Source organism: Malus sylvestris, chromosome 8, assembly GCF_916048215.2.
Source record: "Malus sylvestris chromosome 8, drMalSylv7.2, whole genome shotgun sequence".
Classification (NCBI taxonomy): domain Eukaryota; kingdom Viridiplantae; phylum Streptophyta; class Magnoliopsida; order Rosales; family Rosaceae; genus Malus; species Malus sylvestris.
Genome location: NC_062267.1, coordinates 24,614,190 through 24,639,224, shown reverse-complemented (window position 1 = coordinate 24,639,224; position 25,035 = coordinate 24,614,190). Strand labels below are relative to the sequence as shown.

Genomic DNA, 25,035 nt, shown 5'->3' with positions numbered 1-25,035 from the left:
TCTCATTTTTCTTCTCTTTATCCTTCATGCTGCCTGCAAGATAGGGAGAATGTGAACAATCAGCCGGAGCTCTGATTGCTTACCTTGTCTGTCACCTCTTTCAGCAGATCCCCTAGCCCGGCGACTTGGGGGACTCCTACTACATGGTTTGTATCGCGCTTGACCAAGCCTGAAACTACAAGTAAGCTTCAAGTGAAATTGATACATTACCTTGTGCATCTCCACCAGTTACAGATACCACCCCTGGATGGAGGAAGAGTACTTCCAGAGAAGATGCCACATCTACCTATGAGACAGATAAGGCAAGTCAAGACGATACCACACTCCGGTACTTAGAAGTTTCGTGGTTACGAGATCATTCCCCCACAATATTTCCTAATGTCATTTGTACTAAATCATTCACTTGTACTCACTAAAGGAGAGCTTGAACCTATGTACTTGTGTAAACCCTTAACAATTAATGAGAACTCCTTTATTCCGTGGACGTAGCCAATCTGGGTGAACCACGTACATCTTGTGTTTGCTTTCCAATCTCTATCCATTTATATACTTATCCACACTAATGACCGGAGCAATCTAGCGAAGATCACAAAAAGTGACCGTTTTCGCTACCTAGGATCTATCTTGCAAGAGAACGGAGAATTAGATGGAGATCTCAACCATAGAATACAAGCTGGATGGATGAAGTGTAAGAGTGCATCCGGCGTGTTGTGTGACCGTCGTAGGCCACTGAAGCTCAAGGGAAAATTTTATAGGACGGCAATAAGGCCAGCGATGTTGTATGACACATAATGTTGGGCGGTGAAGCATCAACACATACACAAAATGGGTGTAGCGGAGATGAGGATGCTTTGTGGGATGTATAGGCACACGAGAAAGGATAAGATTAGGAATGAGGATATCCGAGGTAAAGTAGGAGTAGCCAAAATTGAAGGAAATATGAGAGAAAATCGGTTCCGGTGGTTTGGACATGTGCAAAGAAGGCCTACTGACGCTCCGGTTCGAAAATGTGACTACGGGACAGAGGTTCAGGGCCGAAGGGGTAGAGGAAGACCTAGAAAAACTTTGGAAGAGACCCTAAGAAAAGACTTGAGTACTTGGATCTAACGGAGGACATGACACAAAACCGAGCGCAATGGCGTTCTAGGATTCATATAGCCGACCCCACTTAGTGGGAAAATGCTTTGTTGTTGTTGTTGTTGTTGTTCATGTAATTCAGGTTGGTTTTGTTTGGAATTGCAGGGTTTTAGCTAAAGGGAATGAATGAATTTAAGCTTGGTTGTGGTTACATGCACTTTCTTGCTTATAATATAAACTATGTTTTGCTTTTGGATTGTAACTTAATCTAAATTCATTTGGAGTTTGGTTTGTAAAACCTAACTTATTTCATTTTGGTTGCATGCACTTTTAATTAACTAGTTTGGTAGACAATTTGGAAGTTTGGTTTGTAAAACTTAACTTATTTCATTTTTGTTGCATGCACTTTTAATTAAATAGTTTGGTAGATAGACTTGTTAGTTGCTTCCTTTATATGAAAATTGAAACATGTGGTATTGTGATATTTGTGGTGAAATTGAAACAGGTGGGCTGGGCAGTGACTGTAACCTTAATTTTTTTTTTTTTGGGCAGTGGCTGGCTGCAATCTTAAAAGCCCAACATTTTGGGCTTCAAGGCCCAATCCCGAAGTATCCCGAAAATCCCGAAACACTTTCGGGAATCCCGAATTTCGGGAAATGCACATTTTCGGTTCGGTTTCGGGATATAAAATCTCATCCCGAAATGTTTTGGTTTGGGATTTGGGAAAGGAGTTTCGGTTCGGGATCCCGACCCGAACCACCCCTAGTTTGCACCATAAGAGGGCTTTGAGATCGGCATGTGAGGCTATCGGTACCCATTGCAATCCAATTGTATGATCTTCAAGAAAGGCTTGGTCTTAACCAGCCTAGCAAGGTTGTCGATTGGTTGCTTGATGACGACCATAATCAAGTCCGGCTGTTGCTAGGGTAGGTGGTTGGGTGGGTTTATATGTTTGTGTAATTTTTTCAAGTTTATCAATTTTGTATTTAAGGGTAAAATGGTAAGTTTGTGGGACAAAATTTCTAAGTTGGGTGTGGAAAGAGGATTAATGGGTTTAAATAAAATTTCCCAAAATGAAAAATGGATCGGCTTTTAAAACAAAATATGTGCAACTCACACATCAATAAGAAAACAGTTTTTCAAGGGCCATAAAGCATTGTGGATAGCGTTGTTCTAAAAGTTTCCGTTTAGTGTCATCTAGGTGCTAGGCGGGTGACCATTGTTCCAATTAATTATTAGGCATTTGAAAATTAAGAAATGGCGTCTAGACTTGCCTAGTCATCCGCGTAGGTCTCGACTTTTACTTAGACATAAAATAATTAACTTTTATTTTGCATTTTTTTTCCATAAATTAAGAGACGTGTTGAGTACTATGACGAACACTCATTATATGTTTGTTCCCCATATTTTCAATATATTCTAATACTTTATAATTTATATGTCATTCTATTTTGCAATATATGTATTCCAATATAATAATTTTTTTTAATATGAATAGACATTTATCTATATGTGATATAATAAATTTAATTAAAATTAAAAAAAAAACTGCCTAGACCCCGCCTAGATACTAGACTCCTGTCTATCACACAACTAGTGGCTAGCGCCTTTTAAAACCTCGGTGGATAGATAGAGGGACGAAAAGAGTTTACCGACTCCACATATGTAGTGTACACTCTCTAGTTTGTCTTACTATTTTTTCTTTTGGCAGTTTCTGTAATTAGTAAGGTATTGATGTTTTTTTTTTGGTTTGGAAACCATCAATATTATCTACACTAAGGGGGAGGGGATGAGCTTAATCTCACAATGAGCTAGTAATAATGTAGTTCAAACTCGGTTTTGGCAAAAATCGAATCTAAAACCTCTTACTTACAAATGAAGAGGAATACCACTAGACGATAGTACTAAATGGTAGTAAGGGTATTGATGTTAGTGCCTATTTTTTTTGTATTTTTATGTCCGCAATGCTAATCAGGTTGTGAGTCCTATTTTAGGTTTAGGATTGGGTAATTTGTGTTATGTACATTCTTTTTTTATAATTAACTAGCCACTTGTTACACGCTGGTGCTTATGACAATTGATTCTTTTTTATTGTTTTTTCACTTTTGTTTCTTGTTTTAATTTTACTTATTCTTTGTAACAGGGGTCGGTCCATTATTTGATAGTTTGAGTTGACGGTATAGTTTTTTTTTTTTTTTTTTTGTCGATTGACTGTATAGTTTGGGAAAAGGACAAAAAAGGCTGGACTGGGCTCTGAGTGAGAAGGGCCGGATTTCAAGCCCATTTTACAGCCCAATTCCCAATTTAATTTAACCAGAGTTGTGAGTGACCCAATTTAATTTATAGCCGTACGACAACCACAAGCCCTAAATCGTAAGAAATGTGTTGAATATTAGGATGAACACTCATTATATGCTTTGTTCTTCATGTTTTCAATATGTTATAATATTTTATAATTTATGTGTCATTTTATTTTACAATTTATGCATTCTAATACAACTATGCATTTTTTAAAGTATAAGTAGACATTTATTTACATGTTATATAATAAATTTAATTAAAATTAAAAAAAAACTGCCTAAACGCCTAAACGCCTAAACGCTAGACTCTTGCCCGTCACCGAAGGATGAAAAATGTTTATACTGCACATAAATAGTGTACACTGTCGAGTTTATTGTATCACTATTTTCTCTTTTGGCAGTTTCTGTATTTATTATGGAGTATTGATGTTAGTGCATTTTTTTTGTTTGTATTTTGTGTTCCACGATGATAATCAGGTTGCGTGTTATTTTTTAGGTTTGGATAATTTGTGTTATGTACATTCTCTCTTTTTGGTTAATTAGCCTCTTGCCACACGTCTACGCGTGTGTCAATTGGTGCTTTTTTATTGTTTTGAATCTTAGTTTCTTGTTTTAATTTTACTTATTTTTTATAAAATGGGTCCATTATTTAATAGTTTGACTTGACGGTCATAGTTTGGGAAAAAAGGAAAGAAAAAAAAAAGGCTCGACTGGGCTCTGAGTCTAAGAAGGCCTGGGTTTCAAGCCCATTTGACAGCCCAATTTCCAATTTAATTTAACCGGAGTCGTGACCCAACTTAATTAATAGCCGTTTTTTACTACCACAAGCCCTAAACTTAACTTTCCCTCTCTCTCTTCGCGCGCTCGCTCGCTCTCGCTCTCTCTCTCGTCAGCTCTCCTCGCTCTCCTCCATCATATCTCTCGATCGCTACTGTTGATCACGACAGAGCTTGAGTGGATTTGGCGGAGACCTTCGCCGTCGCCGTTATCAGCAGGCCTCTTCGTTTGGCGTTTGTGGTGATATATATTCCTTTCTCCTTGTTCTCTCGATTTCTTTATGTAATTTTTTTGTTCGATCGTTTAATTCGATTGTTGGATTTGTTTGATTTGTTGAATTTGTTGAATTTTTTCGATTTTGCCCTAATTTCTGAATTTTTTACATGGCTGACAAAACTAATTTGCTGGCCGCCGATCCTTATTCGGAATTTCTAAGAAATGTGCATGACATTGTAAGGGAGTCGGTGGTGAGTAATGAGAGGCTTTTTCTTGACATTTTTGCTGTAAATGATGTGAGGGAAGAAGTTGAGAGGTTCAAGAGGACCCCTTTTGCACAGAAGGCGGAGAGGGACCAAAAATTGAAAATCCTTTTGTCTTTCCGCTGATTATTCTTTTTTTTTTCTTCTTCTGATATGTACTACTAAATTACTAATTGAGTTCTGTAATTTTGTTTGATAAAAAATTTCTTATAGGAAAAGGTCGAGTACATATGGTTAGCATCAATCTTCCGTCACATGGTTTGATATGGTTTTCTCATTGGTTTAGTTACACACATATCATGTATTTCCAGGTGCTGTATTTGATTTGGTATGTATAATTGTCAGTAGAGTTCTCGGTTTTCTTTGTCCCTTTGCGGAATTGTTGTGTGCGTGCTTGTGTATCTAAAATTTGCTCATCATTCCTTGTTTCAAGGTTTTGTCAAGTTCATGAAGCTAGTGTAGTGCTTGCTTGGTCTGTGTGTGAGTTGGAGGGGTGGGGGGTTTCTAAATAGAGTCGGTGGCCAGGGAAATTTGATTTAGTTTTGTGGCATTTAATTTTTAGCGACATAGGTCCAGTTTCTTCCAGATACAATGTTTTCTTGTGCAGATCTGTTTTTGGCCAAGTGGAGGAAACGGGGTTCCTGTGCTAAAATCTGATAGTCTAGTTTTAACAAGGGATGTATACACGTTCCCATTTGAATTGTCAGTTCCTTTTTGTTTTCATTAGAAAACTGCACACACGACCACATAAGGTGATATATATGTTCTCAGTTCCTCTTTTGCAGTAAACATACAAAGATCAGCTGAAGACATTCTTAATCATGTAATGATATCACAGTCCCATTTTTCCGGACCACTAATCACCCAGGTAATCAGTGTGCCCTCTCTATTTAACATTCATTCTTACAAGGTTATTGTAATTTTATGTGTACTTTGTGTTGTGATTCTTGTGAATAGTGATATTGTATATGTCAATCACAAACAAGGTTGACTTCATTTTTACTTTTTATAATCAGTTTTGTTGTGAAGTTTTAAATTTCCTTTGACATCCAACCTCTCTTCAACACTTTTGGGTTTGTCTGTTAAAGTTAAGCACAAGGGAAGGACATCCGGCAAAAAAGGCCGTCTTTGCCTTTGGACTTACTCAAGTGTTGTAATTCTTTTAATTATTTTGCATAAACTTGGCATACAGCAAGGTTTCCTTCTTCGCTAGCATTCTTGATTGTGTTACTTTCAGTTTACTGCTGATATGATTTTCGTTTAATTTTGAAGTTCTAAAGGCGTGTGAGTGTTAATTTAAAATTTGCATCACATTGATAATTTGATATGTTGGTATCAGTTGGGTGGGTGACCAATTCAGATTTAAAGTTTGTACTTCTACCATGTTTCTATTTTGTTTAGTAGAGGGTTGGTTTTCTCTTTGTAGATTGAGGCTGTTTTTGTGTGTTTACTTGCTGGAATATTTAACGGTGGTTGTTTTTGGGATATGTAGGTGAGACCATCGATGCAAGGGACGTACCATAGGGAATCAGGATGATGGATACACACGGTTCAAGTTCTCAAATGGAGCCAGCTGGGATTACGGCACACCATTCAGAGAGACCAGTCCTTAATCCTCTCTTAAACCACCATCTGCCACAAGTAATCAGTCGCCGCTTCCCAAGTCAGTATTTTGATTTCAATGTCCAATATGTGGTTTCTGCGCATGTGGGAATTTAGATATGTAATGTAACAGTGCTCTGCCATAACTGATAAGACGGTGTGTGTTGCCTGCTAAGGTTTTTCTGATTGTCTTTGTTGAGGAACTTGGTCTTTTAACATGAACATACTGTTAGTACTTGCATCTTCTCCATTCGTTCACATTTTAGGGAAGCAAAGAAATATGATTGGCGTCGGCGTTGCATTGTTAGGTTCGTTGTTCCTCAAAGGACTTGATGATGTTACACTGTTGTTTCTTTTCTTCATTATTGTACAGGATGAATAGGCCTCTTGATTCCATTTGTTTTAGAGGTATTTGTCAGTTTGCCCTCTGAATTTGTATAGAGTTGCCAATTTCTCCCTAAACTTAATTTTAGCTGATTGCCCCCTTAAACTTTTATAATTAGTCAATTTCCGCTTAACTTTAACTTTAGCCAATTCCCCCCCTAGGGTTAGATTTTTAAAAATTTCATCTAATTTTCCATTCTTTTTATGTCCATACATTTGTCATGTGTTGTGTTGTCTACATGATTAAAATGGATGGAAAATCAATGAAAAATTTTAAAATCTAGTCCCGGGGGGGAGGGGGGGGTGGGGATTGGCTATTTATAAAAGTTCATGGGAGTAATTGGCTAAATAGAAGTTTTAGGGGGAGATTGACTAATTATAAAAGTTCAAGAAGGTAATCAGCTAAAACTAAAATTCAGGAGAGAAATTACAGCTCTAAATAAGTTCTGGGGACAAATCGACAAATGAGTTAATCCGTCAATGATTTATATGTTACGATTTTAGTTTACATTCTTTTTTTGTCAATGTTGGCAAATTGAAAAATTCATTAAAGATTTTACAGTTTATCCGTGTTTTTCAGTGAGCTGGTTTTTTGAAGCTGCCTTTTGCAGCTTCAGGTTTTGGGCTTATTTTCATCCAAAACTTTGAAATAAAGCTGATTTGGAGTGTTTACCATACACCAAAAACTCTCACAACTTTTTTTGATACCCAATTTTTTTAAAATTACCTCAGTACCAAACTAGGGCTTACTTTGCCACCCACCATTAAAGGTAAAAACAACGGAATACTATTTTCACACCCACCATTACTCTTAAAATAACTTTAATTTTTTAAACTTTTTTCACTATTTCTACACTATTAAAAAAAATTATATTAGAAAACTTCAAACGCCAACCTAACCGCAAAACCATCCCCCCTCCCACCCCCAACACTTAAAATAACTTTAATTTTTTAAACTTTTTTCACTTTTTCTACACTATTAAAAAAAATTATATTAGAAAACTTCAAACGCCAACCTAACCGCAAAACCATCCCCCCTCCCACCCCCAACACCAGGTGCGCCCACAAACACCCAAAACCCACCCCAGTCCCAAATTTTACAGAACTACCACCACTGCTCCCAAACCGCCTACCTCCTCCACCCATCTAGGCCTCCATCTGTACACATTTTTGTGGCCGAATTTGAATCAATGTGGCACACTATTGTTAACTACATTGCAAAAGATGAAGAATTGGTGCAAAGAAAGAGGAAGAATTGGTAAAGAGAAACGAGAGAAAATGTATTGATTGATTAGAGAAAATGTATACAACTGAACTTAAGGAAATGATAGCTATATAAGGAAATTACTATAATACTCTTCTAACTATATTTCTGTTATATTAGTTATTAACTATCACGAGGGGTTTGTTATGGGTTGGCTGTCATCGTGCAAGAGGGTAAATTTGTCAACAAAATATTTAATTTGATATGGGTGTAAAAATAAGGCAAAAGGGTGAGCATAGGAGCATTCTTATAAAAAGACATTGATGACAGCGTGCTGAAATGTTTGTTCTAAGTTACTCAAAGCCTGGAATCTCGTAGCACCAAAAAAATTCACTGTATTAAATGGAACAGTCAGTGTCGGTGTCGTGGTACGAATGGTGGTTTTGTCATTGAATCTCTCCACTGCCGGCATCATCAATACATAAGAAGTAGCATACTGTACAATAATTAGCTCAAATTAAGCCTATACAAAAATTTCATTAAGCTCGACACATGCAATCAGGAGCAGGGTACGTGTATATCGATTGTTTGTCCTTCCTCAGCCTCATCTGCCCCTGTCTAGTTTTGTGCCCATCTGAAGGCGCACGTTGGAAATCCGACCATTCCATGCTCTTATTCACGAAAAGTTTGCCCGACAACGCCATGTTTGGTCTAATAGTCTTCAAGTTCATGTAAGCCCGGTGACCCACCTGACGATACAATTTTTAATCCTATCGTACCCAGTGCACAAGGCTCCCGCTTTACGCAGAGTCTGGGAGAGGTGAATGTCGGCTAGCCTTACCCCTATTTATGGAGAGGCTGCTCCCAAACAATTTTTAATCCTGTCAGCTCACAATTTTTAATCCTGTCAACATTTATGGAGAAGGAACCTAAGGAATCGCATGAAACGCTTGGGGCTCGTTTGTCAACATTTTTGCTTTTGTTTCAATTGAAGAGAGAGGGAAATGAAAATGACAGAGATGAAGATAAGGAGAATATCTAACTTAAAATGTTCCAAATTTTACAAACAAAAACATCTACAAATGAGCCCCTTGCCATTAGACCCTAAATACCAGCAAAGACATTCTGCTTTTAAGACAAACCTTGTAAGAAGCAAGATAGAGACGGGTGGTATTGTTGAAGCCCAAAGCTGCCAGCAGCAATCCAATCTCTTCAGGAGTCAATGGGCAACGCCCTTGATTTCTTAACTCCTCATCTGTGAACTGAGAATTTAGGACCCTACCCTGCCAGATTACTTGCCGATATTTTGCAAGGGCGAGTTTCTCAGCTTTACCTCCACCAAAATCACACGCTGAATGAGCAGCTATGTCCTGTGTGTATGTGCAGGCAAAGAAGTTATTAGGAAATACTAATCCCGCAGATGTAATTAAGATTCTTAGAAAAAGCTTTAAGATTCTTCAAAAATTATTTTGTACAGTATATATTTCTTAAAACTTATATTAGCCCCAAGACTCCGAAATGATTATGTTTGTACCATACTTGACCAATCCCGAAACTACTGAGCACTGATCAATGTTATACTGTCAAGGACCCACAACAGTTTCCCTCCAACCAGGAGGCCAATCACAGTGCGACACGTGTCGACATCAGAAGCCAATCACAGCGCGACACGTGTCAACATCAGAAGCCAATTACAACACGACACGTGTCAATGTCAGAACAAAGCTAGAAACTCTTCTATAAAAGGAGATCATTCTCCCACAATATTGCCTAATGTCATTTGTACTAAATCATTCACTAGTACTTACTAAAAGAGAGCTTGAACATATGTACTTGTGTAAACCCTTCACAATTAATGAGAACTCCTCTACTCCATGGACGTAGCCAATCTGGGTGAACCACGTACATCTTGTGTTTGCTTCTCTGTCCCTATCCATTTACATACTTATCCACACTAGTGACTGGAACAATCTAGCGAAGGTCGCAAACTTAACACTTTCTGTTGTACCAAAGTCCTCACTGATTTTGTGCATCAACAGATTACATAATCAAACATGCCAAGGATCTAAAGCTAATTAAAAACATACTTTATTGAAGCGAAGATGCAAAACAACATATTTCCCAGATCCTTGTTTCTCAATTTCATTTGCCTTGTCCTGTGAGTCACTACCTCCTTTGGGGTTTCCATTGGGAGGGTAGCGGAGACGATTAACAAGGGTTTCTCCCAATTCCCTGATATGAGGAACAAAGGCTAAAGCTTGAAAGTTGACTTTACAACTTACGCGCTGTATGTTTTGAGGCAAGTTGTCAAAGGCCAAACGATGAGAAAATGGGGAGATAGCAGCAACTCCATATCTGTAGCAGTGAAGCACCTTTTAAGTAATGAAAAGATATTCGTTTAAAATTTAGATCCTAAAAAGTAACCTATTGTACTGAAACATAGGCATATAATTCAGATTGGTAGCTCAAGTTGTGCTCAGAAAAGATACTCTAACATAAAACCAAAGGATATCTCTGGCTTAAAGTTAACCCTAGAAAACCACGCTCTTTCTGTCCACAAATGACTGTCTTGAATTCGTTCCTCTATCTTTCTTGCCTTGGAGCAGCAAGAGGTACACGGGAATCAATTTCTGTAATTCAATATACCTTCCCTTTGAGATCTCTTCTGAAGGTGCAAAAATCTATAATGAATTCCACTTATGGTATTGAATTTTTTAAAACACTGACTCAATCCATCCACAATTAAGGTCGTACCCAGTGCACAAGGCTCCCGCTTTACGCAGGGTCTAGGAGAGGTGAATGTCGGCTAGCCTTACCCCCATTTATGAAGAGGCTGTTCCCAAGTCTCGAACTCGAGACCTACCGCTCATGGGCGAAGGCACTTGCCATCGCACAATTATTTTATTAAAATCCAACACATAATGTAACTTGAAAACCTGATGCCTTGACATGCAGATACATAAGTATTTCTATGATGCATTACTAAGTTCTAACTATATGCCATGCACATTAACCAAACAACCTATTTCCCAAAGTCATGACCCTTATATAATATTACCATGCCAAAACTTACCTTGTTATGACAACTTCTTTCTGCTATTTACCCCGGTAAAAAGATGACAACTAATGTCCAAGTTTGTAACACAAGCTATCACGATCACAACTTTAGGGAATGATACACAGCACGGTCCAATACAAGATGGAATCTGAACTTTAGGACACACAACATATATGATATGGACAATAGTATACGATACAACAACTTTCTACTCAATAAAGGGTCAACGCATTTACTGACCTTTGCAATAAGGGCAAGACGTTTTCCAGATACCAATCAGAAGAAGCGTGAACAGGTGCTGTTTTTATTCTAGTAATCCTTATGCCAGTAGCATAATACTCCCTAGTGCTCCAAGAAAATTCACTAGGAAGGGCTTTAACTATAGAAACTTCACCCTGTAGGGCTTCAATAAAGTGATCCACATCAAAAATGTCCTCAAAGGAGCTGCAAAAGCACAAGGAGTTTCACATCAACGGCTCCCCTTAGACAGAAATAATAATTTTCTAGGAACGGTTCCAGGTTAGCATACTCACTATATACCTCGAATCTTGCCACACAGGATTAACTTCAAGGTGTGGAATAACCAAAGTGGCATTCAAAATTTTAGCAACAGCAACAGCAACTGCATCACAAATCTTTTAGATGAAAAAAAAGACCAAATAAATTAAATTAGACAACATCATTTTGTACACCCAATTGGCTTAATATTACAAGTTATAGCACGACTTCCCTCACAAAATTTTCAAAACTTACCCCCATTTTCTGCTGGTTCAAGCCTTCGTCAAGGAACACCTGAATATACCCGGTAGATTCTTTTGGCGATGCTGCAAGAAAACGAGCGGAAGTACATCAGATAACAATCAATACAAAGTAACATATAATGTGGTCTTATCTTTAATACTCACATGATAAACTATTAGGCTCTTCAGGGCAATGCTTCCATCCGTGGTTGGGCAACGGAGCCCAAAGCTTGCTCTGTTGATCCACAGACTACACAAATTCAAAACCAATATGTAAATACATGTAATCAGATCAACTGTTTATAAGCAAACAACAAATCAAAGGCAAAAACAAAAAAAGGGAAATGGAACTGATAGATTGAAGAAGTAAAGCCGGATTTAGAAGGCGCAAAGCCGGCGTTTCGGAGCATTCCACTCCTGCAAAAAAATACCCATCTCAGTTTAACAATTATTCAACAAAATTAAGCACTTCCATTAACAAAAGCTTCAAACATGTGAGTGTGGTTTGGTGGGAAGGAACTTACCGAGAAGATGGAATGAGCAGTGTGGCTTAATGGGCCAAAGAGGTTTGGCAGGAAGGCTGGAAAGAGGACCACCAGGAGGCCAGTTAAAGCGGTTTTCTGAGACTGGTTGGGGTAGCAGTAGCCATAGTAGTCCTTGTGAAGCTTCATGGGTTGGTTTGGTTTTGATCGAATACCTAAATTTTCACCATTGGTTGCAGATTGTGGTTGTGGGGAAGTAGGGAGGGCGGCGGAGAAGCTCACAGGCAAAGGAGGACTGAATCAGATCAAATTTTAACGTGAGAAAACTGAAAGAGGAAGCATAAGGGTTAATGGTTTATGATTTTGATTCAGCAGCTGGGGAATTCAATGCGAGTGAGAGCTACTCACATGCAGATACAACCGATTTACAGAACAATATTGGACATAGAACGCGCGCCACGCACCACATGTAAGTTATTTTTTATCACATCCGATATTATTTACTTTAAAAATGTGCTGTTTGGATTAATATTTAAACTTTTGATCTAAAAGAAAAAAAGCCCATAAGAACTAAAGGAAGGAGACTTACCCGAAGCCCAGCACCAGGCCCATCCATCCATCTCAAGACAATATGACGGTTCCTCATTAATGCAAAGGCTAAGTGCTTACAAAGGAAGTGATAATCGATGGAAATCAATATACTCTCAGCCCAAAAACACTTTCTGAATGGTAAAACATGTAAAAAATATGATAACTCACTAAGTGCTTTCGGGTAAAGCTTGCAACAGCTAAGATGAAATGCCTATAAAAGGGAAGACAAGGCTTAGAGACAAAGACACTCAACCAATCAAACAAACAAGCATACAAACTCTGCTATCAAGCCAGTTCGTACCCTCCAAACCCTTTTAGCAATAGTTCCCTTAGAAAGTCATCTTTTGTCCAATGTAAAAGCTCTACTACCTTCTCCAGATGATGTAGTATCAATTCCCTCATGTAAACTTGTTTACCACTTATCATTTTCAACACATAAACCTTTGTAATCATAAAGAGAAGAAATTGCAAGATGTTCACCCTTACTCGACAAGGTGAAATCTTGCCCGACTCTCCTTGTTTTATCTTTCAATTAGTAGATCTGGTATTATGATGTACTCTTTAGTATATATTCAAGTCATTTCCAGTCATTTGATGATCAAAGGTTCCATTAGCACTCAGATCTGGTTTATTTAGTAGTTTTACTGCTATAAAAGATTGATTGAACGAGAACTAGACCGATGGCTTAATCAGATCTGGATTTTTAACCTTTAAAGCATACAAGATAATAAAAGTCATTGATCTCAAGACATAGAAAAAAACTTAATGTAGACTTAACCCATCTACGACAATCTTTTCATAACAAGAAGTCAGAATAACTTGAGGTGCAAGTAATCGACTTAAACACACTTCTTCTACATCTGCCATACTGAGATGGCAGTGGCACACCTAAGCACTTAGTTAGTTTTGATTGTGAGCATCAAGGCCTACACCTAAGGCCTTACAAAGGCACCTTTCAGAACTAACTATATCCTCCTCTTGCAGCCTTTCAACAAGCAGGAGCCCGACAGCCAACCAAAGTGCTAACTCATCGGGAAGCTGTGTGCTCGAGTCAGGGGCATTCTCCATGGAAATTCCTGCCCGAACACGAGCTAAATTTTATTAATTTAGTTGAAACTCGATTTTAGAGATAATCGAACCTAAAATTTCTCACTTACATACCACTAGACTATAGTAGTGATAGTTCTCTTTAATTTGAGAGGATATGTTTACTCACGAAGAATGGAATTTAAGAAAATATAATATTTTATTCTTATGGTTTCGACATGAAATTTATAGAGTAAAAATATGTTATTTGTAAACGATGGAATATGCTTATCCCCCAAGGTATGCAAGTATTTCTATTACCTTTTTGTGCTCAAACCTATTATTATTAATTGCATTAGAGTGGGTGTGGAGATAAATTACTGAGGTGAGTAACAATATTTTAAAATTTGGAAATTGGCTACAATACTTACATATATTTTATCCAATTACCATTTTATATTAAATATATATACTCGCATGAAAGTAAGAATACGTAAAATTACATGTATTAAATACAAATGCTTTTCTAGGAGGTCTGGAGAAAGCTGCAGTTAATAGGATTTTCCTAATCCTCATCTCTCGAAGGGAAGAACATGAAATTCTTTTTCCTTTTCACAGGGATTATGAGATTGGATCTAGCTGTATCAAGAATGTTTAGCTAATAAATAACCCCTTCTTGGTCTTCGACCACATCAGTCAACACTAACGCCCATGATCAGTGCAGTGAGATGTGTCTATTTATCTACCTATTGACTCGAAATGGGAGTAAATTTGAAAAAGGATTTTAGAGTGTCTATGATTGGGCCCATAGAATTTCTCAATTTTGACACAAAAGTACTTATTAGGTCTAATAAGTACATTAAATCTAATAGAATTACTTTACTGTATCCAACCTAATACCAACTCAACCCTTTTCATGAATAAAATGTGACAAACCAACAAAAGCGTTTCGTGGTTCAAAAATGTTGAATTTCGTCTAAATCATCACTTGTTAGGATTATTTAGAGTGAGTTCATTGACTTAGATAAGACATTTACTTCATGTCACTATTCCTGGATCCAGGGGAAAAAACGTTCGATGAAATAATTTCTTAGATGTATTGCCATAGTCAAACTTGAACGAACAAAGTGTTGAATTGAATTGTATCAATCTCTAATGGGGGTTATTACTCATTCTTATACTTGCTGTTTTTATTTTTCAATTATTTCTTTAATTAAAACGAAAAAAAAAATAGATAGTAGGAATTCTCTTATCCCATTCGGAAAGATATCATCTCATAGACCTCAACAAAAAACTAAAGAGTAACGACAACAAGTGATTGAGTTAAGTAGTTCCTCATAAAATTATTAACTCTTTTGATAAAATTATTAACTCAAGAGACATAGTTATATAGAGAAGACAAAATTGTTTCAAGCACCTACAAAACCAGAAACGTCCATTGTTTCAGGTATTGTAGCCAATCTCTAAAATTTAACATCTAATGGTCTTAGATAATGAAAAAAAAATCAAACTTAACACCTCGAATATAAGAATGAGTTTTTATCACAAATGGTCCTTGAACTTGACCCACTCAATCATTAAAATTGAAAATCAATCAATGTAATCCCTAAATATGGGTGCTGCAAATCAATATCTATATTGTCATTCCATTATATTTCCGTCAAAACTTCTGTTAGTGTGATGATGCAACACAGGTATCGTGACAGCCCGTCCCGAATGTATATTATTTTATCCTTGATAGCGTGAAGTGACGGTTATGCCCTTGAGCGTTTAGTGGTTGTGTGTGTGTAAACGGACCAAGGATTTGGACCATGTCATGTTTTTCCTAGCTTTTTGGACCCAATTAGATTTTAGTTTTATTTGTTTTTGTTTGGTAGCCCAAAGCTAGAGAACACACACACCCTCACTCACCAATTCTCTCTCTCTCTCTCATCCCTCTCGGATTTTTCCATTCGTCTGTACAATTGTACAGACAAGCCTTCAACTCTCGTCATCTTTTATGGATCGAGATTGTGGATGTTATTTTCGTGCTTCTTTCAAGCTTAAGAGTTGAGCTGTAGTTTTGGTTGGACGTGAGGCCCTCGAAAACCAGAAAACCAAAAACCCCGATGAGGTGCACAGTGACTTTATCGTGATCGTGGAGGTTTCATTGAGTTTTAAGGTTCTAGTGAGCCTTGGACTTATTCATGAAGCTCAGAGAAGAATTTTGGAATGTTTTGAACGTTGGGAAGCCAGGGTTTGGCAAGTTGAAGGGGGACCAGAATATTGAAGGATTTTCCGACGACTTTCCATTTGTTTTAGGACTCTTAAGTGGTAAGAACTTGTTCCTTTCATCCTAAGCTTCATTTTGGTATAAGTTTCATGAATTTTGGTTGAGTTATGAGTGAGAAATGATGGTTTTAAGTTTTTCCCAGTTTTCGGCGACGGTGACAGAATCCGGTGATTCACCGGAGAAGAAGACGAATATTCTGTCAAGTTTGACGGAATATTCTTAACGGCGACTAACAACGTCAGGTAAAAATAACGACATATGCTTTTATTTAACGGAATATTCCCTAACACCGTTAGGGAATCCGTCAGTGTGCCAGGCACGTGCCTGCGCGTGGGCGGCGTGTCTGGCCGTGCCTTGGCCGGTGCGTGAGGGCGTGTGGGACATCGGAAAATTTTTCTAAAAATATGGGGATGTTCCTAAGGTTGAGTAGGCCATGGTGGTATATTCAAATACCTTAATTGAGCAACATATGAGAAGTTATTACCTAGTTTTGATTATGTGCTTAAAACTAACGTTTAAATAGTTGTTTCCCATATAGGTGAGACCTATCCTGAAGACGAGCGCAGTCAAGCAAGGCTCGTGGGTTACGACCCTTCCACATATCAGTGAGTGGACTTTTGGTTTTCAGTACACACACACACACACACACTGGTATTTTCCCAAAAAACTTAATTAAATGGTTTGATACTTTGAAATGCCATGTCAAATGCTCTCTATGTTTAATTGTGCATTAGTATGGTTATATATATATTGTTGCTCGATGCTGTGGACGTTTAGGTAAGCTTCAGGTGAGTAAATTGATGGTAGTAAGTATATGATTTTGAGATATAATTGTGTATGCTATTTTCTGGGAAATATACAGGTTTTACGGCGAGGGGTTATTACTTTTGATAGTGAAATGGTTTTGAAAAGCTTTGTTTTTGCCTAATCACACTTTCTGTTTTGCGCCCCTCCAGGTTTTAGGTAAGAGTGCTCGTTAGTGGCTCACAAGGAATTCACAGCAGCTCTGACAGATTATCACTAATGTATGACCATCTTTGGTGTTGTATAATTAGTAGTTGTCCTGCTGGACTGCACCTAGGATACATACACTCTTGTTATGTTTAGTCACACTTAATTTCGTCCTGCACTTATTCTTATCTAGTGTTTTAGTTAGTTTGGTTTTTATTTATTCGCAATTCTTTATATTGTTATTCTTCCGCACTGCGCACATGGATACATCACCCTCACGTGACGGCCATCATACCTTGATCTAGGTCGGGGTGTGTCAGTTTGGTATCAGAGCCTATGTTTGGCAGTCCTACATATCTTGTGAATATTCTAATTATCTTGGTGTCTTCTGTCAGAACTATGCCGCCTCGTAGAGAGCCACGTCCTTCAGCTGAGCCTAGTTTCCTTGATATTGCTCAATTAGAGGAAGTTATAGCAAATGCTATTAAGTCTTCACTTCATCCTCCCCAAATGACACATCTGGAGACTGTGTATAATCTGAAGTTAAATCATTTCATGGGTAATGAAGAAGCAGAGCGGTGGCTCAATCATATTGAGAAAAATTTCTGTGTGATGCAGAGTCAGTGTAGTCTTTCTCATGATAGGTGGGTCGAGACAACTACCTGGTTTTTAGGTCCCGAACCTGCATCTTGGTGGAGACAAGAGTCGTATCAGTTATCACCAAATGAAGCTGTTGATTGGGAAGTTTTTAAGCAGTTATTTCAGAAGAGATTCATTCTTCCAGAGTATATAGATCCTAAGAAGCAAGAATTCATGCACCTAAACACATGAAAAGATGTCAGCTTATAAGTACTACAAGAGGTTTGCTGATTTGTCTCGTTATGATTTGGAGGTTGCTACTAATACGGGTGAGATGCTTCGTCGTTTCAGGTTGGGTACTCGAAAGAAACGGCGTTCTATGGCGACCACGACTCCTTATGCTACTTACCAGGAGTTTTATGAAATTTTACTGCGGATTGAAGATTCAGAAAATATGCCTAGTGAGAGCGATGGGGAAAAAGATAACCAGAAGAAGAAAGATGATAAAGATAAAGGTCAATCATCTCAGGGACCTCGTAAGACTCAAATTTTTAAGAGAAGTGGTGCCAGTTCTAGTTCTTCTAGCTGAGGTATGAGTTCCACTGGGCAAATGAGAGATGGTAGATTTTCTAGAGGTCCTCATTTTTAGAGGCAGAAAGATTCTGGTGAGTCCGTTTTGTCATAGATGTAATAGTTGACATTTTGGGGATGCAGACATGGTAGTAGAAGATGTTTTATCTTTGGTCAATTGGGGCATAAGGCTATGCATTGTCCTCAGAATCAGCAGAGGCTCTAACAGCTTTTTTTACCACCATCAGTGTCGATCCAGCAAGTTTCAGGACCTAGTGGTTATGCTTAGACGGGTCGTGAAGGTGCTTATCATTACCAAGGCGATGTAGCTCTTTATTCTGCATGGCAGTATCAGTATCCGCATGACCTGTATCAGCAGGGTGGTTATCCTTAGTATTTTGGAGGTTATATGCCATATCTGCCATATTCAGTTGGTGAATCACAATGGTACCCTAGAGGACAGTCCCAGCACGTGGAGGTTGCTTCTAGTAGTGCAGGACCATCGAGGTAACTTAGCCAGCAAGGTCAGGGGCGTAATGTGCAGGGACGTAGTAATCAAGTTAACAAAGGTCATGGAGGACGGCAACAAGCCCAGGAACGTATTCACCACATGACACTACATGATGCTCAGAATAATCCTGATTTGATCATGGGTACATTGAATATTCTTGGTCATTCTGCTAGAGTATTAATTGATAGCCCTTTGTTATTTCTCATACGTTCGCTCAGTTGACTCAACCTCATCCCACACCTCTAGGGTATGATTTAGAGTTTGTTATGCCTAGAAAGGAGATATGTTATGTTAGTTGTGTATATCCAGGATGTCCCGTGTTAGTGGATGATGTTGTTATGCTCGTTAACCTCATCCCGTTAAATATTGTTGATTTTGATGTCATTTTGGGCACAGATTGGTTGCATTATAATCGTGCCAATATAGATTGCTACGGGAAATCAGTTACTTTTCATCGTCCTGGATTGCCTGAGGTTTCATTTGTGGGCGAGCGTAGTGGAGTGAGGCATGATGTTATTTCTGCCATAAGAGCTAAAATGTTGTTTGAGAAGGTTGTTAGGGAAAGGTTGTCAGGGATATTTGGCTCATGTGGTGTTGAATGATAATACTCCTAATAGTGTGGAGAATGTTCGTGTGGTCAGGCATTTTCCTGACGTATTCCATGATGATTTATCTGGATTGCTGCCAAACCGGGACATGGAGTTCACCATTGATTTGCTTCTAGGTACAAATCTTATATCTTTAACTCCCTATCGAATGGCTCCTGCTGAATTGAGGGAATTGAAAATCTAGTTGCAGGAATTAGTTGATAAAGGTTTTATTCAGCCTATTACTTCACCCTAGGGAGCTCCGGTGTTATTCGTGAGGAAGAAATATGGGACTTTGAGGTTATGTATTGATTATAAGCAATTAAATCGGGTAACGATTAAAAACCGTTATCCGTTGCAGCGTATAAATGATTTATTTGATCAGCTTCGAGGCGCCTGTGTGTTTTCTAAGATTGGTTTGAGGTCTGGTTATTATCAATTGAAGATCAGAAGTGAGGATGTCCCTAAGACAGCTTTTGGGACTTGATATGGTCATTATGAGTTTCTTGTGATACTATTCGAGTTGACTAATGCACCTGCAACTTTTATGGATTTGATGAATCTAGTATTCCAGCAATATTTAAACAGGTTTATCATTGTCTTTATTGACGATATCCTGGTGTACTCTAATTCTAAATCAGAGCATGCTCGACATCTCACTTTGGTTTTGAAGAAATTGAGGGAACACCAATTGTATGCTAAGTTTAGCAAGTGCCAATTTTGGCTAGATCAAGTGGCATTTTTGTGACATGTTATATCAGCTCAAGGTATTCTGGTGGATCCTTAAAAGGTAGCAACTGTTGAAAATTGGGAGCAACCATGAACCGTCACCGAGGTACGGAGTTTTCTTGGCCTAGCTGGTTATTATAGACGGTTTGTTAAGGATTTTTCAGTTATTGCATTACCACTGATAAGGTTAACTAGGAATGATGTTAAATTTGAGTGGGATGATAACTGTGAGTGGAGTTTCCAGCAGTTGAAGTATTGTCTCACTCATGCATTTGTTTTAGCACTTCCAGATGATAGTGGTAACTTTGAGATTTACAGTGATGCTTCCTTGAATGGTCTGGGATGTGTGTTGATGCAGCATGGTAGGGTGATTGCTTATACTTCACGACAGTTGAAGCCTTATGAGATGAATTATCCTACTCATGATCTTGAATTAGCAGCTATTATCTTTGCCTTGAAGATGTGGAGACATTATCTTTATGGTGAAAAATGTAAGATTTTTACAGATCATATGAGTCTTCAGTATCTTTTCACTAAGAGGGATCTTAATCTTCGACAACGAAGATGGATAGAGTTGCTCAGTGATTATGATTGCACGATTGATTATCACCCTGGTCGTTCAAATGTGGTGGCAGATGCGCTTAGTAGGAAGCCTCAAGTGAGAATTAATGCTTTGTACGCTTGTCATGTTCCTCTTCTTGCGGATTTGAGATCCATTAGAGTGAAGTTAGAGGTGGAAGAACGCGAGGAAGCCTTACTTGCTAATTTTCAGGTTAGACCAATTTTAATTGATCGAGTGCTCGAGGCTCAGATGAATGATGAGGAAACCCATGAATTAATTTAAGCAAGAAATGATGGGAAAAAGAAAGATCTAAGGATTAGAGAATTGGATGACATGCTTGTGCAGGAGGGAATAATGTATGTGCCGAATAATGCGGACTTAAAGAAAGAAATTCTTAATGAAGCACATGTATCGGCGTATGCAATGCATCCTGTAGGTACTAAAATGTATCATACTATTCAACCATTTTATTATTGGCCGGGTATGAAAAGGGAAATTGCTGAGTATGTGAGTAGGTGTGCCATTTGTCAACAAGTCAAAGCTGAGAGGAAAAAACAATTCGGATTGATGCAACCACTTCCCGTGCCACAATGGAAGTGGGAAGATATTACTATGGATTTCGTGTACAAGCTTCTTCGTACACAAAATGGTTATGATGGCATTTGGGTGATAGTTGATCGGCTTACTAAGTCAGCGCATTTTATTCTTGTGAGGAAGAAATATTTTTTAAGCTGATTAGCTGAATTATTTTTATCGAAGATTGTTAAATACCATGGGGTTCCAGTTAGTATTATCTTGGACCGAGATCCTAAGTTCACTTCTAAGTTCTGGATGGCATTTCAGGAGACTCTTGGTTCGAGGTTACTTTATAGTACGACATATCATCCTTAAACAGATGTGCAATTTGAGAGGACTTTTTAGACGTTGGAAGATATGCTGAGATCTTCGGTATTGCAGTTTGGTGACGCCTGGCATTAGCGGTTAGATTTGATGGAGTTTGCATATAATAACAGCTATCATACGAGTATTGGTATGTCACCTTTTGAGGCACTTTATGGCAAGTCTTGTCGTACTCCTTTGTGTTGGTCAGAGGTTGGTGAAAGAGTTTTAGTGGGCCCTGAGATTGTAAAGGAGACTACTCAGAATATTCAGATAATTAAGTTTAACCTGAAAACGGCTTATGATCGACAGAAGAGTCTAGCAGACAAGCATGCCACTGATCGAGTGTATAAAGTTGGTGATTGGGTGTTTTTGAAGCTATCACCGTGGAAAGGTGTAGTGCGGTTCGGGAAAAAGGGTAAGCTAAGTCCTAGGTACATCGGACCGTATCAGATCATTGAGCGAGTCGGTAAAGTTGTTTACAGGCTTGAGTTGCCACCGGAGTTGTCTAAAGTGCACGATGTTTTTCATGTCTCTAGGCTTCGTCATTATATATTTGATCCATCACTTGTGATACCTCCTCAACCATTGGAAATTAATTCAAATTTGACTTATGATGAGGAGCCAGTGATGATTTTGGATTGGAAAGATAAGGTTTTGAGGAATAAGACCGTGCGTTTAGTGAAAGTTTTGTGGAGAAATCATTCAGTGGAGGAAGCTACATGGGAGACGGATGACCATATGAAGGAAATGTATCCACGTTTATTTTATGGTTATTAGTGGTTGTACATTATTGTATGGAATTTCGGGGACAAAATTTTCTTAAGGGGGTAGGTTGTGATAGCCCATCTCGAATGTATATTATTTTATCCTTGATAGCGTGAAGTGGCGGTTATGCCCTTGAGTGTTTAGTGGTTGTGTATGTGTAAACGGGCTAAGGATTTGGACCATGTCATGTTTTTCCTAACTTTTTGGACCCAATTAGATTTTAGTTTTATTTGTTTTTGTTTGGTAGCCCAAAGTTGGACCACACACACACCTTCACTCTCCCGTAGTCTCTCTCTCTCTCATCCCTCTCGGATTTTTCCATTCGTCCGTACAATTGTACCGATAAGCCTTCAACTCTCGTCATCTCTCACGGATCAAGGTTGTGGATGTTATTTTCGTGCTTCTTTCAAGCTCAAGAGTCGAGTTGTAGTTTTGGTTGGACGTGAGGCCCTAAAAAACCCGAGAACCAAAAACCCCGATGAGGTGCACATTGATTTCGTCGTGATCGCGGAGGTTTCATCGAGTTTTAAGGTTTTAGTGAGCCTTAGGACTTCTTCATGAAGCTCAAAGAAGAATTTTGGAAGGTTTTGAACGTCGGGAAGCTCAGGTTTGGCGAGTTGCAGGAGTGACCGGAATATCGAAGGATTTTCTAGCGACTTTCCATTTGTTTTAGGACTATTAAGTGGTAAAAACTTGTTCCTTTTGTCCTAAGCTTCATTTTTGTATAAGTTTCATGAATTTCGATTGAGTTATGAGTGAGAAATGATGGTTTGAAGTTTTTCCCAGTTTCCTGTGACTGCGACGGAATCTGGTGATTCACCAGAGAAGAAGACAAATATTCTGTCAACTTTGACGGAATATTCCTAACAGCGACTAACGGCGTTATGTAAAAATAACTGCATATGCTTTTATTTAACGGAATATTCTCTAACGTTGTTAGGGAATCCGTCAGTGTGCCAGGCACGTGCCTGCACATGGGCGGCGCGTCTGGTTGTGCCTTGGCCGGCGCGTGAGGGCGTGTGGGACATCAGAAATTTTTTCTAAAAATATGGGGATGTTCTTGAGGTTGAGTAGGCCACAGTAGTATATTCAAATACCCCAATTGAGCAACATATGAGAAGTTATTACCTAGTTTTGATTATGTGCTTAAAAATAACGTTTAAATAGTTGTTTCGCATATAGGTGAGACTTATCTTGAGGACGAGCGCAGTCAAGCAAGGCTCAGGGGTTACGACTCTTCCACATATCAGTGAGTGGGCTTTTGGTTTTCAGTACACACACACACACACACACACACACACACACACACACTTGGTATTTTCCCAGAAAACTTAATTAAATGGTTTGATACTTTGAAATGTCATGTCAAATGCTCTCTATGTTTAATTGTGCATTAGTATGGTTATATATATATATATATATATATATATATATATATATATATATATATTGTTGCTCGACGATGTGGACGCTCAGGTAAGCTTCAGGTGAGTATATTGATGGTAGTGAGTATAATAGTGCTGAGATATATTTCGAGCTTATTATCCTGCACCCTGGTGTTAGTACTCTGCACGAGGACAGGGCCTAACCTTCACATGATCGTTCACCTCCTACACCACACGCTCACCTTGGATCCAAGGCAGGTGCTAGCCTGCCGTACAGACAACTTTAGGTGGTTCCGACTCGTAGATGACTTGCGATACTTCGCACAGCCTTCACGTGACCGTAGCACTTGAGTGTACTTATTTACACCTAGCTGGTTGTACATACCACTTTAGGTGGTTCCGACTTGTGTGCAAAGAACTAGTTGATGAGTTATAGATCTAGCCGGACATGTCACGTTATGTGACTTCGGTCTGCATACTATTTCATATTGATTTATTTCACATGGCTTACTTATTTTCTTTTTGAGATTTGACATGGTATATTCGATGGATTTGCTATGTTGAATATGATTTTGAGATATAATCGTGTATGCTATTTTCTGGGAATTATACAAGTTTTACGACAAGGGGTTACTACTTTGATAGTGAAATGGTTTTGAAAAGCTTTGTTTTTGCCCACTCACACTTTTTGCTTTGTGCCCCTCCAGGTTTTAGGTATGAGTGCTCGTTGGTGGCTTACGAGGAATTCACGGCAGCTCTGAAAGATTATCACTAATGTAGGACCATCTTTGGTATTGTATAATTAGTATTTGTCCTGCTGGACTGCACCTAAGATACCTACGCTCTGATTATGTTTAGTCACACTTAATTTCGTCCTGCACTTATTCTTATCTAGTGTTTTAGTTAGTTTGGTTTTTATTTATTCTCAATTCTTTACATTATTATTCTTCCGCATTGCGCATATGGCTACGTCACCCTCATGTGATGACAAGCATGCCTCGATCTAGGTCGGGGTGTGTCACGTATCGGTCCCACATAAATTAAAAAAATTAAATTTTTTTTTCTATTCTAAAAATAATAACAAATAAATTTAAAAAAAAAGCTTCGTGAAAGGCTGTGACCTGTGAGCACCTAAACCAAGCACCAAGCCACCATCTTTCCCACCATGTTTTGTAGAAAGACACGATCTTTGAGAGACCAAGAGGAGGGGAAAAGAGAGGTCGAAATCGTGGGTTGGTTTCTTGCATGTTTTGGTTCTTCCAAAGACAAAAAAACGCAGGATCAGAGGGAGTAATCACTAATTAGGACATCAAGGTGGTGTGTGGAAGGGATTATCGGATTGGGTTGGAGGGAAAAGAGATCGTCCAATCTCCTATGTTCTTTTTTTTTTTCATTTTTAAATTTATTTAAAAGATGGTGGTGGCGGCTTGGATTTGCAGGAATTTGGAATTCGATTTGCAGGGATTTGGTTTAGAAGGGAGGGAGGGAGGAAGGGTCCAAGGATTTGGATTTGCAGGGAGGA

The 25,035-nt window shown here is 38.5% G+C and overlaps 1 protein-coding gene and 1 long non-coding RNA gene across 2 annotated transcripts; one reads left to right on the top strand and one right to left on the bottom strand.

The window, feature by feature from the left end:
- The first annotated feature begins 1,611 nt into the window (after window positions 1–1,611).
- LOC126631269 (uncharacterized) lies at window positions 1,612–6,476 on the top strand. The gene is made up of 2 exons (XR_007626348.1): window positions 1,612–5,501; window positions 6,126–6,476. It is a non-coding gene; the product is annotated as an uncharacterized LOC126631269 (long non-coding RNA).
- Window positions 6,477–8,195: 1,719 nt separating this feature from the next.
- Window positions 8,196–13,762, bottom strand: LOC126631464 (O-fucosyltransferase 31-like). The gene is made up of 10 exons (XM_050301588.1): window positions 13,647–13,762; window positions 12,693–12,825; window positions 12,512–12,574; window positions 11,787–11,871; window positions 11,635–11,705; window positions 11,422–11,516; window positions 11,122–11,325; window positions 9,911–10,178; window positions 8,966–9,193; window positions 8,196–8,681 (listed from the first exon to the last, which is right to left on the bottom strand). The coding sequence occupies exons 1-10, from the start codon at window positions 13,760–13,762 to the stop codon at window positions 8,667–8,669; spliced, it is 1,278 nt and encodes a 425-aa protein (XP_050157545.1). The 3' UTR covers window positions 8,196–8,666.
- Between the last annotated feature and the right edge of the window lie 11,273 nt (window positions 13,763–25,035).

Excerpts from the sequence above, each read along its gene's own strand:
- LOC126631464 (XM_050301588.1), bottom strand. The coding sequence starts at position 13,762 with ATGGAGAATGCCCCTGACTCGAGCACACAGCTTCCCGATGAGTTAGCA. Across the intron at positions 11,517-11,634 it reads TGAACCAGCAGAAAATGGGG|ATTTGTGATGCAGTTGCTGT; the intron begins GTAAGTTTTGAA and ends TTCATCTAAAAG. Across the intron at positions 9,194-9,910 it reads TGCATCTTCGCTTCAATAAA|GACATAGCTGCTCATTCAGC; the intron begins GTATGTTTTTAA and ends ACATACACACAG.